This window comes from Thermobia domestica, chromosome 16 (assembly GCF_964235325.1).
Source record: "Thermobia domestica chromosome 16, izTheDome1.hap1.1, whole genome shotgun sequence".
Classification (NCBI taxonomy): Eukaryota; Metazoa; Arthropoda; class Insecta; order Zygentoma; family Lepismatidae; genus Thermobia; species Thermobia domestica.
The window spans coordinates 80,643,645-80,660,195 of record NC_137469.1 but is presented as its reverse complement, the minus strand read 5'-3'; the positions used below and the strand labels follow the sequence as shown (position 1 = coordinate 80,660,195).

General features: G+C 36.3%; 1 protein-coding gene across 1 annotated transcript in view; it reads right to left on the bottom strand.

Moving 5' to 3' along the window:
• The window catches only part of LOC145673196 (uncharacterized), a 401,214-nt gene that overhangs the window by 337,440 nt on the left and 47,223 nt on the right, over positions 1–16,551 (bottom strand). Inside the window, exon 3 of the mRNA XM_081742667.1 lies at positions 10,601–10,684. Within this exon, the coding sequence (XP_081598793.1) occupies positions 10,601–10,684 (84 nt within the window). The remainder of the gene's footprint in view (positions 1–10,600; positions 10,685–16,551) is intronic.

Here is a 16,551-nt window from a genome sequence, read left to right as displayed (position 1 = left end):
ACACATTCGAAAAATGAAATGAAATTAAATGAAATCTTTGAGTTTTCCGTCCCACGGTTAGGCTAAAGGAGACAGTGATGATGAGTAATGAATGAAATGGTGGAATGAAGAAAGTGGGAGGAAACGGGAAAACCGCGAGAAAACCCACGCACACAGTGTTTCTCCTCCACAAAGTTCACTTTGCGGGGCTGGGATCGAACCCGAGACCCCAAGCACCAGAGATGAACGCTCTACCACTGAGCCACCGCGGTCCCCCCACACATTCAATGTCCACCACAAAGCTCTCATGGCACTAACCGCGATCGAACCGACTACCACATACACCAGAGGTGAAGGCTTCAGAGTGTAGCTAACGTGACATTTCTTGTCTTGTGTGTCCTGGGTAATACTTGTAACTTCGTTGTATCTTGATTAGCATGGTACAACCTGCTACATTTTACTTTCGTTCCCATGGTATGCTGCTATATTTTTTACGAGACAAACGAGACGAGACGAGACGGACAGAACCTCTCGAGACGAGACACGAGACGGGACGAGCTCATTTTTTGAAGCGAGACACGAGACGAGACATGCTTTGGACGAGACGAGACGAGACAGTCTGAAGTCTCGTCTCGTCTCGTCTCGTGGCAACACTAAAAACTTTTAACAATTTTTGGCTCGAGCCCGAATACTTGCCCCTTCGGAACACAAACCCAGAACGTGACCGATGTCCTTCCCTCCTGAAGACTTTTCGACGACCGAGATCGACAGTCAATTGGCTTTTACTATTCAGATACAAACCGTATATCTTTTAAAGATTATACACGGTGTTGATATAATAATAATAATAATAATAATAATAATAATAATAATAATAATAATAATAATAATAATAATAATAATAATAAGTATAAACTTGCCATTGAAATTTGGCAAAACTTACTTAAAAGTAGAGATTTCGGGGAAAGGGTTCCGTACCTTCAAGACACCTCTGCAACTACCAACATTTTAAACTACAACGTTCCGTTGAAGTTTCATGTAGAAAGTATTCTACTGTATGTTTTAGGAAAATAACTGTAATAAATATAACTGAATATCACGCAACAGTAAGGCATATAATAAACTAATTTTTAGGATATGCAGAGGTAAATATAAAAGCTTTGTTACAAAATACCTACACAGAGCATAATTCAATGACCTCTGAAATATAATGTAACGAAATAGCCTATGAGATTCAGTCTACAGAGCAATTGTTACTTAAAGAATGGACATACATTATTTCGAGAATCGAGACAAGACGGGAAATGTTTACCATACTTTTCGTCTCGTCTCGATTTTCGTCTCCAAAAACAGACGAAAATTTTTAGTTAGCCTTGACCCGTCTCGAATGTAAAATGTTAATTCTCATGTTATTTTATTTATTTTAGAAACGAGATGAGAAACTCCTCTTCTCGTGAGCAACATTAAACCAAACCGAAATGTTCTTTCCAAATGTCACGTTTCTGCTTGTAATTGTATGACCTTAGCGATAATTAGCTCCTAGCTTTTAATCTTCTACGAGATAATAATAATTATTATTAGTTTATTATTATTACTATTATTATTCCTGAAGATTTCATAGTTCAAGCATTGAAACATCCGAGTATTCAAATATCTGAATATAATAAAACGTATGTTATCGCCGATCAATCGCCATCAAAAATCCTAAAATAAAAATAAAGTGCATTCGCACATGCACCTTGACTGCTGAACCGCGATCGCTACGCGGTAAAAAATTCGTTTTTAGTGTGGTTACGTTAGGTTTCTTTGTATCCGCTTGCAAACTTGTATGTTATATTTCTTCGATTCATAATGTCTTTCGTATTTCTTTTATGAAGTCGGAAAGTTTACATTAATAACTTGAGTTGTCCATAAACCGCTGGTTCACAAGTTTGTTTTTTCTCCACACGAAACTACAAATATGACAGATTGAATTCTCATACACCCCATTTCTTTCAAAGCAGTCGCCATTACCTGCTCAAAGACTTATTTCCGCCACGATTCATATTAACCAAAGTAAATTCATTTTTTTGGAAGCGGAAGTTTCACTTTCCGGATTTCGGAAAATTATGGAATTCAGTTAAACTCCCTAATTCAGAAAAATTCCGGAACTCGGGAAGAATCCGGAATTTAGAAAATTTAGGAATTGAGAAAAACTCCGGATTTCTAAGAAATCCGGATTGCTCCGAATTCCGGAATGTTAACGAAATCAGAAATTTCTAAATTCCGGATTTTTCCGAATTCCGGAATTATTCCAAAATTATTCCGGTTTTACCTTCGGGAGTCCGGAAAGTAATAATTCCGGAATTGGCTATCCGTAGTTTATACACAACTTTTCAGAACACTAAGCTAGTAGCTGTCTACTAACAAACAAGTAATGCAAAGCATTTTGTATCCTGCAATACGTCATGTATTAAAATCCGACAGCAGTTTCAGTATCTAACCAGAAATTGCATGTATCTAGTTACTGGAAGCTGAGGTGTGAAGAATTGTATTGTGTCTTATCTTTTTGTGTCTTATACAACCCTGCAAACCACTGAATATCTAAACGGTTTTCGTTAAATCCAAGTTGTAGTACTCACAGTTACATTCATTTGTGTCTATATGATCGTGTTACTAAAGCTTACTATATGACAGCGTTAGTAAGTCTTTCTCTGCTCTCCCGTAAAGTTGTGATACGATCTACTACAGAATAAAGAACCAATTATCAATTTAACCAAGTTGTTGTATTAATACACATCTGCTTCCGCCTCTGTCAACTCCGGTCGATCTCGTTGACGCGACATATTTGCTTTTTATACCCCTTTCTTCGCTTACTGAACTAAACAGTAACTATTCTGAATTATGTTTCTGCGCATGCCTCGTAGATAAATATTTCTGATGCCAATAGTTTCCGTTTTGTCCAAGGAATGTTCTTTTTCTTATTCCCAGCATGACCCTTTTATTACATTATATGAAGAGCATGTAGGTCTAAATACCTCATGTATTACATAGAATGTAGGTTTAACTCTTCCAGCAAAGAAGAAGCTTGTGATCATAGTATACACCCCACAGAAGTGATAGCTGGCTATACAGTGGTCGTAATCCCTAACGACACAGAGAGTGAGCAGTGCCCTCCCCTCTGGTCTAGTGGCTAGCGCGTGCGACTTTGGTGTCTGGTGTCCCGGGTTCGATTCCCGGCGGGAGAGCATCTATGATTTTTAACTGTTCCTTATGTTTCTGTGTTCGTGTCTCTGTCGTTATAAGTTATTAGAAAAAGCAAGTTAAACGAGTGAAGCAAGTAAAATTAGCAATAAGTAAGTTACTGAAACACGTTCGGTGAGTCAGTTAAAAAAAGTGGACAAAGCACTGACTTTTCACGCCGTCCATTCGAGTTCGAATCTATCTCGGCTTGGTTTTTTATCCATTTGAGAGAAAGTATTGTTTCTTTTCGCTACAGCTAATCACTCTTTTCGTATTTTTCGCTGTCGTTCACAGTTAAAGTAACTGACTATTCTTATTCTTTCTACGAATGATGTATTTTCTCTTTGGCTTCATGTCAAACATGCACACGTAATGAAAAGACGCTGTCGATAATAATAATAATAATAATAATAATAATAATAATAATAATAATAATATCAAATATTAATAGCTAACTCGTGTGTGTATTTCGACAATATAATTTTATATTATTATGTGGAAATAAGTAAGGCTGGCTGGCGCTCCCCCTCCACTAATTTCGATGCGCCTTATGGGTCCACAGTGTCCAACGCTGCCGTGTTGTGATAAAATGCTGTAACTTTGGCGGAGCAGTTTTGCGAAAAGGAGCCGTAAAGTTTTCATCTGAAAATGTGATCTGTATCGTGTAGAACCAGTGTATCTTGACTTTGGAAACACGTGATTACATGTAATGTTACGTAAATGCATGTTGCGTGATTAAATTTGGTGAAAATTGATTCGTTGACCATTATTGCCCAGTTACTCTTCTTCTACACGATACAGATCACATTTTCGGATGAAAACTTTACGGCTCATTTTCGCAAAACTGCTCCGCCAAAGTTACAGCATTTTGTCATGACACGGCAGAACGTTGGTCCCATCTCACTATCACCTCCTGTTCTCTCGATATAAGTTATCGACATTTTGCCTAAAGAGGGCTCTGCCGTGGCTCCATGACTACCCATGACAATGACTCTTCGTTCATTTTGCATTGAAATCGCTTATTTTCCTGATTACTATGAGTGCATACTGTCCAACGTTGCTCCCATCACTCTACAATATCCCGTTCTCTCGATATAAATTGCTAATATTCTGTTTGTAAGGGAGATATGGCGTTACAATTATTACGTTTGAAGAAGAATTGAGGAAGATATTGTCTTGCCACAAACAACACCTATTATCATTATTATTATTATTATTATTATTATTATTATTATTATTATTAATAATAATAATAATAATAATAATATTTTACTTACCACTAATGTTGCCTACCTTTATTTGCAATGCAATGAGTTACTAAAAAGCAAATCAAATAACACTCCTCGGCATTCACGCTCCCGAACTCGAAATGCATGATTTACAGTCTTCTGTGTTAGGGGAAAGCACATTTATTATTTATTCTTTCAAATAACACGTTTCACAAGTTACTTCACTTTCAATGTGTAATTTCATATCATCACTAACAATCATCTTGTCCCGATACGAAAATAACTCCCTCCTGCAAAAAAAAAAAAAAAAAGTCTGACCGTAGCGAAAGAGCGTGAACCTTCTTTATGCGATTAATCGGGTCCAATATTTCAATAAGTCCCTGCACACAAATATCTCAGTAAAAGAGGAAAAGTTATTCAAACTTTCTGAATACCTATTTATGGGCGAAATTTGGTTCCCTTGGAAGTTTTTAATAGTTTGAAGGGCCGCCATTTTGAACATTTTCATCTGATTATTCTGGTTAACGAACTCATCAAGATATTTCAACAATTAATGTTTGTGCCAAGTTTCGTCTCAACCCGCTGAAAATTAGGGTGGTTATGGCATTCACAAATAGCGTTATATATATATATACAGGGTGTCCGAGAAGTCCTTCCCTGATTACAGAAATTGATAACTCAGGCTAGAAATAAGATAGAAATATGAAACTGGTGTTGAATTGTTTACAAACTATAAAAGTTTTGGTCACATCAGTACACTTCCACATGAGCACCCTTGGTGGCACGTAGCACATCTAGGCGATATTCAATTTCCATCCACACATTAGCCAAAATCACTGGAGGGATCGATGCAACGACTGTGGTTATTCGTTGCTGCAGGGTTTCAAGATCTGGTACACGTGTTCGGTAGACCTCATCCTTGACATATCCCCATAAAAAGAAGTCTAATGGGGTTATGTCAGGAGAGCGTGGAGGCCAAAATGTTGTCTGCTGAGGTTCTTGGTCGACCAGACCTCGGAAGGTCAGCAACCGACCCTGTGTTCTTGAACTTCTCATACCAGGCTTTAATGCTCTTGACATCAGGTGGAGTCCTCCCAAATGTTGTCTGGAACTGTCTCTGCACCGTGGTTGGTGATCGTGTCTCATGGTACCACAGGACACACTGTGCCTTCTCCTGGTTGGTTGGCATGGCTTCTTGGGCTTCTTACTTACGTACTACAAACCTAACACAAAAAAATTGAGACTTGGTAAAACAGAACAAATCTAACACAGACAAAAACTTTTATAGTTTGTAAACAATTCAACACCAGTTTCATATTTCTATCTTATTTCTAGCCTGAGTTATCAATTTCTGTAATCAGGGAAGGACTTCTCGGACACCCTGTATATACAGATAGATAGATAAATAGACACACAGAGGGAGAGAGAAAAGGTGTTTTGCTCCCTGCTCGCACCTGTGGTGCGTCAGAGCTAAACCGGGCCCCTTTGCAAAACGTATTGACCAGCCTAACCTAAACACAAACCTCTTAATTGCTAACGTAGAAACGTGGTCGGGAGGTGTAAAGCATGTAGAAATTGTATTTTTAATAACCATGAGTATGGATTCGAACACTCCACTTCCATATTTTTCTTTTTACCTTTTGCAGCTACATCGGAATGTTCAATTTTTATTCTTTACTAATTGCAAATGGCGTTTACATTCAAAATATGAGGAATTTTGGTGGCATTTGTTCGGATATTCTTCTCTTTCAAAATTAAGAAGAGAATAAAAGCAATACGCAAAGACAAAAGTATTATCAGTATTAAACATTACCAATAATAATTGCTACGAAAGACTAAATACGACCTCTTTTACCATCTCTCATGAGCTGTATGTGTTATTAACAAAATTTTTAAAAAACGTCCTTGATGGGGATTCGAACTCGCGTTCTTTTCATTTGTAAGCCAGCACCTTAACCACTACACCAAGATCATGGCGTGGTGAACGTTTAGTTGTCGGCGTATTTGTTGTATTTGTGTTTTATGTTCCCACTTCGACCATTTTTACTCTTTTTTCTAAGTTTTACAGTTGTTTCTGGTTTTCTCTTTCGGTGTCATCCTTTATTTACACTATGCACTATTCGTATTCACAGCTTGTGCTCCTCTACAATGTCTTATTCAGATTAAACTTTTCTTTTTGCCCCTCAGTAAACATTTGATTGATTTAATTCTCATACTCTCCACGGATGGAGCGCAGGAATGCCAGATTCGAAAAATAGGTGTACATTTACTTTCCTGACAGATAATACAAAGAAACAAACGATTTGTAAGTTACGAGGACTTCGACTCAAGTTCTGTTGATTATTTCAATAATCTGCAACATAAATCAATAAATAATAGTTGCCAGAAAAAAAACAGACATTTGAAAAAAAACATGAAAAAGAACGTTTTTTTATTGAAAAAAACTTCACAGAAAAAAAAACTTTTTTTACAACACTATCTGTGGATTCTAATTCCCTTATAGCAGTGTCAGAGAACATTCAAGACGGGTCGAAGTCCTTCGTTATTGAACGGGCCCAACAATACATTTGTTGTCTTTTTTTCGTTATTATTATTTTTACTCATCATACTGCTCATATTAATCATACTAATCATACTACTGCCACTAGTACTACTACTACTACTACTACTACTAATAATAATAATAATAATAATAATAATAATAATAATAATAATAATAATAATAATCGTACTAAGAACAATAATAATAACCGTAGAAAGCAATTTTTGCGTTGTGGTTTCAGGGTGTCCCATTTCTCCATCGGGTAAATGTGTTCGTTTGGAACTTACTATCAGTGTATCGTATCGTGTTCCATTTGGCATCGATTAGCATCAATGACGTACTAGAGATCCCAATCAACACCGACTGTTATCATCTTGAGTTAGAGTTCGTAATATTTGTCTTCGTGAGAAAACAGGTTCCAATGTACCACATTGTAGCATGTATGACCAGAGCACATAACTTACAGGTGCTGTGGGGGAACGATCATTCTACTTCCGGTTCAACGATGTTAATTGTAAGATTAAGCATATTTCTATCTTTCTATATGTCCTTCCACTTGTGCAAGTTGCAATGAGATACTCGTCGAGGAGTTGGATGGCTTTCCTGGTTAGTTGAAGCATTGTATATGTAAAAATAATGAATTATTTTAATAAATAATAAATAATAAATTATGAAATTTGTGTAACAATTCACGTACACATAATCGTAACATATTACAGAAAATTTGTTAGCGAAAACCGCAAATTGATAGCTAGAAACCGTTTTCTTGATATGATTCTGTAGTGCAATAAAATGTTTCATATCCAGCTTCATTCCTTTATTGGAACTGTACGTGATAGAAATTTATTATTACCTACAGTTTTAATATTAATCTTCAAATAGCAAAAGTTATAAGAGATATGGAGAAATGTCTTCTATATGCATTGAGCATCCGAAATTACATTTATGTTTACCTTTCTTAAATCGAAAGGAGTCGAAAGCTATAACTTTTGGTTTAAACGCTGACCGACAAAGTGAAAAACTGGAAATAGATGGCAAGAAGTAGATCTCTTTAATATGGATTCAGTACCTCAAGAATAGGTTTCATGTCAAATTTTATTTCTTTATGACAACCGAAAGTGGTAAATTTATATTAACATCTCCGATTTCAATACGGATCTCTACAGGGCAAAAACAGTAATAGGAGGCTACAAGTATTTTTAATCATGTGGATTCAGTTCTTATCAGTGATGTCAACCTGAAACATTTGTCCCTATAACAATCCCATCTAGAGGGACAAAAAGTCCCATTTTTCCCTTAATTTCCCATGTTATACTTACTGTATTACAAATACAATATGTAATAGTAAAAATAAAACTTTCGTGGATTAGCCACTTTTTACAAGATCTGAATGAATTATCTTTCATTGATCTTCTATCTTTATAAACTAGTTTATGAATAAGTATTTCCAATAATCGAAAATAAATGTATTTTTTTTTAGAAGTGCATTGCTTATACCATGACTTTGTGCCATCAGCTTCTACTGCTCGTAGTGATATCGAAAAACCTTCGTTCTCCACATATTTTGTGAGGAACGTCTTAGAACGTTATTGTTTCTCGTCTGGTATTTTACTTTATTATTTCATTCGTTTGTTCATTTGTTTTATTTTTTCTTTCATTTCTTAAATACCTGACCACAAATTGCGTTCCTTGCGCTTGCTTTTAAGCACCGCATACAGTGACGTAGGCAACTTAAAGAAAATAATGTAATAACAATCTCATATTTGAAAATCGGCTTAAACTAGCTGCGACTACATTTAATTCAAAATTGAACTTCTGGAATACACAATATGAACGTAGCTAAGAGAAAAGCAATAAGAACAGTCGGAATTTGATACTAGGACCATCGACGTAGAGAAGTCCCTTACATTAACCTTTCATCTAACACATAATGACGTAAACACGCATTTTAAAAGTTATCTGTTCGCATCCAAGTATCACTCTTATGTGCATTTCCATTGTTTTCTATACTTCTTTCTTTTCAAAATATTGACATTTCTACTACGATTTGTTTCATTTTCAACTAGAGCTTCGCAAAAGGTAATTTATGTCTGAGTATTTGGTACTATTTTATCAGACGGTTGAATCAAATATAACAAAACTAACACAGTAGTACCAAACTTTTAGTGCCTTAAGAAGTGTTCCTGAACAAGGGGAAGTTCGTGTAGCTAAAGGAAAAGCATATGAATGACTGCGTAAAGTTCTCCGTGGCTGAATGGATAGAATCATGGTTCTATAGCTAAGAGATTCGTGGTTCCAAACCAGTCTGAGAAGCTGAAGATTTTTAAACTCTTTTTCAGCGTATCTCAAGATCTTTCTCTCTCTTCCCAATCATCGAATGCTCTAAAAAGAGTTCTCCACCTTAATTCGACAACTGCCTGATGTGTTCCTTGCAGTTCGGAAATTTTCCTTCTTCTGTTTCACAAAATCACAAATTTCATCACAATATGGATACTGTCCGATCATTTTCTCCAATTCTAAACTTGCATATGTAAATCTTCCCCTCTGTTTCCACATTTGAATCTCTCTCTCTCTCTCAATGTCGTGCACTATGAACACACATGGTTTGGAATCAAACGTTTGATTCTTGAAATCAAATATAAGCACTCTAGCAAAATGCTATCATAACTCTATAGGTGTCTTGCTAAAAGCAGCGTCATTTAGATTTTGTTGTGAGTTTGGGGAATTCTCCGCCGACATAAGAATTTCACTTTTTATATCAGTATATTACTAATCATTTGATCTAACAATATGTGTTTATCAAACTTAAGGAATGGGAGAATTACACCCTCCCGTCCTTCTCAAAAGACGCCCCTGGAACATTTGCTTCGAATTACTGGGAATAAATAAACCATTGAATAACACTCACTTCTGTCTGTACTTTTTAGAGCTCTGAGACCGCATTGCAGACTTTGGGAAACACACAACCCAATGCTGTAATTGACAATTTGCATTCTAGCTTGATGTGATACGTAATCTTTGAAGAAAGGAAAGAATTCAAATAAAGGCGTTTATGAAGCTATGGGAACATGTGACATTTTTAATTCAAGCTTTAAAAAAAAAAGGTATTTCAGAACAAACAAATGAAAGAGACGGTTTTAGAGTTATAAAGCTTGTAAACATGATGCATGTTTCTTCCGTCTCAATGGAAAGAGTACAGACTGATTTAGACAAGGAAAGGAGTAGGAGAGGGAGAAGTTGAATTGGACAGCAGTAGCACGTAGTCGAACAAGATGTGTGTTTCTGAATGCATAAGCACAAGGCACAAGAGTTTGTTGGCAGTTCGGAATTAAACTTGTAACATTTTAAAAGCCGCGAATACTATAAGTAAAGGGGAGAAACCTGACTCGAAATTTTTTCATAGGCAAATTTCATTTTTCTACTTTCAGATTGCAATAGATCTTGGCATAGTTTCAGATCTTTATTTTTTTCCTGGCCGAACGAAGTGACAATTGTACGAGACTTTGGGTCTTTTCTCATTTATATTTTTGGTGGAATAAAAATTAGGCTTTTTATAATTAGAATAAAATTGGACAAATACTGTATCTTATTACATTTTTAAACAAGTAACATTTATAGGGATACTCACCATCTTCAATATCATTGCTTTCCTGGTCTCTTAATAGGTTTTCTACATCTTTAAATCTAACGATTGTTGTGACGTCATACACATCTGTGAATAAAAAGAAACCATAACAAAGGATTGTTAAATAACTTGTTATAAATAACGGGAAGTGTTTACAAAAGAAGTGAGCATTAACATTAGGTACATAATAGTCAGTGGTGTATAATGGTTCAATAGTTAGGGCTACCACTGACGTTGATAATGCGTTAATCATAATAATAATAAAAACATTTGTAGTAATGAGCAAATAATGGTTGAGTATATTATTATTGAACTTTAGTTCTCAGAGAATTAGTTGGTTTCTTAAATAGGAGTTTTGCGTCAATGTCAGCATCTACGCTGTATGAGACGTGAACTCTACTGCTTAACGTGGGATCGATATCACACCGGAAATTTAACCTAAGTCTACCGCACTAAAGGCTCCTATCGTAACCATTAACTACGAAGAAGCTTTTCCTAAAATATTTCTGAATTAAAGAAGGACCAAAAGAACCTTAGAGCTCTACAGATGATTGGACAGTAATAGTCCACTTCTGCAGCCAATTGCTTGTGTAACCATAAATAAAGGCTGCGTTTTTGCAAAACTTATACTATTGTATGTCTTCGATTTATCATGTTTCGGGGTTGCAGTGCGAAGGGAATTCAAGTATTATTATTATTATTATTATTATTATTATTATTATTATTATTATTATTATTATTATTATTATTATTATTATTATTATTATTATTATTATTTGGACCACGTATTAAATTTGCTGCTGAATAACACCCTTAAGCAAATAATTTCGATAGTTCATAGTTTTCACGCAATCAATATCGTTACGAAATCGCTACAAAAATAAAGTAAAAAAGGCATGAACACACACACATTGTTTTACTTTCTTTTACATTAATAGACGGGAAAGATGGAATGGTAATTTAACCCGGCTCTGTTGGCGGAGATATAGTTTGGTGGAGAACGGCTTACTGTAAGAACTTGTCACACGTTATAGCCTACTCACCCACCAACAGCATGAAATTCTAGCCCCCAGTCGTGACTCAGAGCCCACTTTAATAATAGGTCCTGTCATGCAAAATCTCGGTGTTGCACAAAGACGAAAGTACAGACTCAAAATTTAAATTTTAGAATGAAGGATACATTTAATTTTACCTACTCATTTTCATAATTCAGATTTTCCTGTTGTATAAATAATGATCAGAAAACACATTTAATAAAATTTCTACGCCCATTGTCAATAGAAATCCCTCCAGAAACTTGCACACATTTTCTTTTATCAACTTTGCGACACAAATAAACTTGGTAAACTTTATTACAATAAAACAATTCAAAATTCAATCACTTTCTGAACAAACAACTCACCCTTCAAATATTAGGGAAAGTTCAAGCATTTGTTTCGTTCTTCACCTTTCAACGTTGTAGGAATTTTTTTTTTTCGATTTCGTTATTTGACTCTTATTCTACCGTTAGGATAGTAATTTTTAGGCTTACAAGTAAACTATATGCAATTACTCCATTCTGCAACAAAAATGCTCACCAAAACAAAAATTAATACATTTTTATTTTCATTTTTCATACTTTTTTAAATCTGGATGCAATTCCGTGCGCTCATCCATGTATATCTGAGAAAGTTATGAGTCGATTGGCAACTGGCTAAGCTAGAACATTGATACGTTAAGTAGACGTGAATGCCGCACAGGCCATAATTCCCATTGCCAGTAGCCTGTGGTTTCTACAATGATGTCACGTCACATCTGCATACACATTGAGCCATAGTATACACAAAACTGTCAGTGGATACATCTTATTCTCGTTTGTGTGAAGTTTTCTGAAACTTGTACTGTGCAGATTGAAAACAGGTTATCATACAAATGGTAATTTTACGGTTAAAATGAGCGCATATGAAAGAAAACTGTATTTAATATAAATTTCCGTCGAAAACTAATTCTGCACAGTGTATTTAACCTCTTAGTTTATGTTTACAAGTGCAGGGTTACTAGTCTCAAACCGTGCCTATTACTACATGACGGCTAAAATGAGTGAATGCATATGAAAGAGGATTGTATTATACGGTATATTATTTTCCACCCTTGGAGTATTTCTGCATGGTGTAAAAAAGTTTTTATTTTATGTTTTCAAGTGTAGCATTATTAATGTAAAACCATTAAAACTGTTCCAGTAATTAGAACATTATGTTTAGATAAAAGTAACTAAAATCGTGGCTTTGGATGTGTGTTCTTCTCAAGAAGAAAAGATGGTAAACGATACTCTTGCATGAGGCAGCAAATCGGCCCTCAATATGACATCTCTAACAACGAAGGAAAAACATCTCTTCCTCATTACGTTATAGATATCGTGCCATGTTCTATCTTGCTCTAAGTTTAACCTGAAATTAAAGTATATTTACATTAGTACTTAATGATCGGTGCAATTTTACACTATTCACTCTTTTCTCAAAGCTTCACATTCGATATACCAATTCGATATACTGATGTCTATCAGATTACACGAAGTAAGCACTCTCGCCTCGGAGTTAGGATGAATTAAAATTGGTAGTTTTACGTACCACAATTATGCTCTATAGAATAGAGGACGGATGATTAATGAAAGTTAATGATTATGAGAGAATGGGTGCAATGAGAAAGGGAAGTAAACGTCAGAATCCCAAGAAAATCCAAGGACATAATGTTTTCAACCACAAACTAACAATATTGAAATATCCCGCATGGTTGTGTTTACAAATATCCAACATGTGGTTCTATTTACAAACATAAACTATGTGTGTCTTCAACGGATTATTATAGGTGCAGATGATGGAGACAAAAGCGATACCGACAGCAATACCACTTCACCTGGGGCACCTATATAACCGAGAGGATTCCAAGGAAAGACATTAGTCTAGGCTGGCCAAATCCCCTTTCTTGGCTTGCAGTGAAGCCTAGGAAGTGTCTCACCTAAGCCCAAAGCCTACTGGCTTGCAGTGGAGCTTTTGGCTTCCTTTTCCTCCTGGCTTGCAGTGGAGCCTTGTGAGAACCTTTACTTCCCTTTCTGCTTGCAGTGCAGCATAGGGAGATACCTTACCACATATCCCGACCTAGCTTGCAGTGGAGCTTTGTCGGGCCACTAGCCCCTCTCTGCTTGCAGTGGAGCAGCGAGTGTCCTACCTCTCTCTTCATGAGAATTCCTTCCCGAGACCATCAGATGAAGGGAACACCTACTTAAAGCCAAACATTAGAGAATTTGTATCTATTTTGTATTATAGTGCAATTTTGTAATAAAATCTAGTGGTGGGAGAAAACAATCCCGGAATGTAATTTTCTCTAACTATGCTCTACCTACACCTGCACGAACAGAACTTTACAATATCTAGAGTCGAACCAGCAATATCTCGCACCACTAGTAAGTGCTCTACCACTGAGCGACCGTACCAATTGATAGTCGGGATGTTCTTTCTTCAACTCCTGCGGTCTACGTAGTTTACTAGTACATTAGTGATCAATTAGTGGTTGAGGTGTTTTTCAATTTTCCTCTGCACAAGATGAATGGTTAAATTGTGGTTTTAAGTAAACTAGTTAAGAAGTCATTCTTTGCATAGGAAGAATAGGTTCAAAAGGCCGATGGGAGATGATATTGGCCCTAAAAAGCATTTGAGGTGTGACTATTTAACTCAGCGACTCCGAAATCTCATTACATTTACATTTATTTTATTTGTATAGCTTAGCGTTACTCACAGACTCAAACAATTCTCTTTTATAATAAGGATCGTGTTTGGCATAAAATAAATACTTGTGGTTTTTATTTAAATAATTACAAGCATATTTATAATTAATAGAACTTTGTCTTAATAATAAGCACCAAAGCGCGATCATGTTCAGCGTCATCACTATCTATTTACAAATAAGGATACGAAGGCAGCAAATGCAGTGCTATTTGTTGTTTCAGGCTTTAGAAAGCTGTATTTGGAACTTTGTTTTAAGTAATAATAATGTTTATAAGGTAGCCTATCTTCTAATTTTTATTCTCTTATTATGTGCATTAATATATTGAGAATTTCCCCTTCGTCTATTCTAATAAAATCCTCTGGACATTTTTACTTATGGCTAACGCTAAAATTTAGAAGAGATAACAAGGAAATATGTACTTCCTTTAAATAATTTGATGTTCAAAAAATGAAATGAAATTTTGAGTTTTACGTCCCACGGTTATGCCGGTTAGGCTAAAGGAGACGGTGATAATGAGTAATGAATGAAATGGTGGAATGAATAAAGTGGGAGGAAACGGGAGAACCCCGAGAAAACCCACGCACACGGTGTTTGTCCACCACAAAGTTCACTTGGCGGGAGCAGGGTTTGAACCCGAGACCCATAGCACCAGAGGTGAACGCTCTACCACTGAGCCACCGCGGCCCCTAATTTGATGTTCAAATATGTTACTGTAGATAATACAGTACTAGGCCTATTTTGGTTTCGTATCAGCAGCAAATTTCGGGAATTACTAAATATACGGGGTTGTAAGTCATTCCAGAAAAAGCTGAGCCTTGTTTCTGTTTACAAGTTAGTAATTATACTTAAACCAATAACAGACTCGGGGATTCAGTGAAGAGCGCTCACTTTTGGTGCAAAATGTCCCATTTTGATTCCAAGCCATATGAGATTGTGGTGAACAACATCGTGTTCATGAGTGTCTCGGGAGTCTCACATTTCCTCTTACATCCTCATTTCACCAATTATGTCATAATCATTAAGTCTCATTCCTCACCCGTATCTCTTAGCCTAAAGTACATAAAAGTAGAAAGTTAAATGAGAATTGTTTACGTAACAGATTCAACACTCAATAAAACATTTATTTTGTTAACCCTAATATTAACAAATTAAATGTGTACATCTAATGTTGCTTTAGTTGTACTAAATTTCTCATCTTTAAAAACATAATTACTTGTAAGTTGTTATCGAAATGGAGTTTCTAATACATAAGGTTGTTCGGTGTTCATCCGACCATTTCCAATTCGGTGGTGCCACCTGGTGTATCATGCTTGAACTATTGGTTCGCTGGCGGGAATAGTGTTGTTTCGAACCTTGTAGGTACGTGAGTGTTGGTAGTGAGTCTTGTCAAAAGGCGCCGAAAATCAATCTGTATTGGGAAGGTTACGTAATAGCTCTTTTCGATGCTAAGTTTTCGTACGTACGCATTGTGACACAGTGTTGGGAGAACGGGCTAACAACCGGGTTAACCACTGCGAAAACTATTGGGGCCCGTTACACACAACAGGCTTCTCTTACGAAACATCCACCCACGAAAACCACCAGGAGAAGGGCTCCAAGCAAAGTGACATCCGTAGTGCTGATAGGGGTCCGTCGACTGGCGCGCCAAGAAAATCCCCCGGTTGAACGTGATAAGGGCCACAAACTCCACCTCACACCGTCAACTGTGAACAAAACATACCGCAGAAGCCTCAGGTTGAAGTGTGTGCAAAAGGCCCGTGTATACCACTTGCTACCGCGTCACATTGCCGAACGTAAAATGAACTGCAAGAAACTGTATGAAAAGCACCAAATGGAAAAAATTGTCACAATGGATGAATCAAATGCCCATCTCAGTGCTGGGCATGGGTGGCGATTAGGGGGGCAAGACGGGGCAGTTGCCCCTTAACTTTTTGAAATGACCTCTAAAATATATATGTAGTTTCATTTATAAATGTAAAGTTTTTGTATATTACTGGTTCATAGAAACCAATAATATATTTATATTTATTTGCCGTTGCGTTAGTACATATGGGTTATTTGTCTTCCGGTGGAGCTAAGAAAGCTACAGGAATTGCGTTGTAATTGCCATGGAAAATGGCCTAAAAGTTAACTTATAGGAGCGCAACAATTCCAGCATACTTTCATTCCTTCTTACAAGGGCTCGATATCTT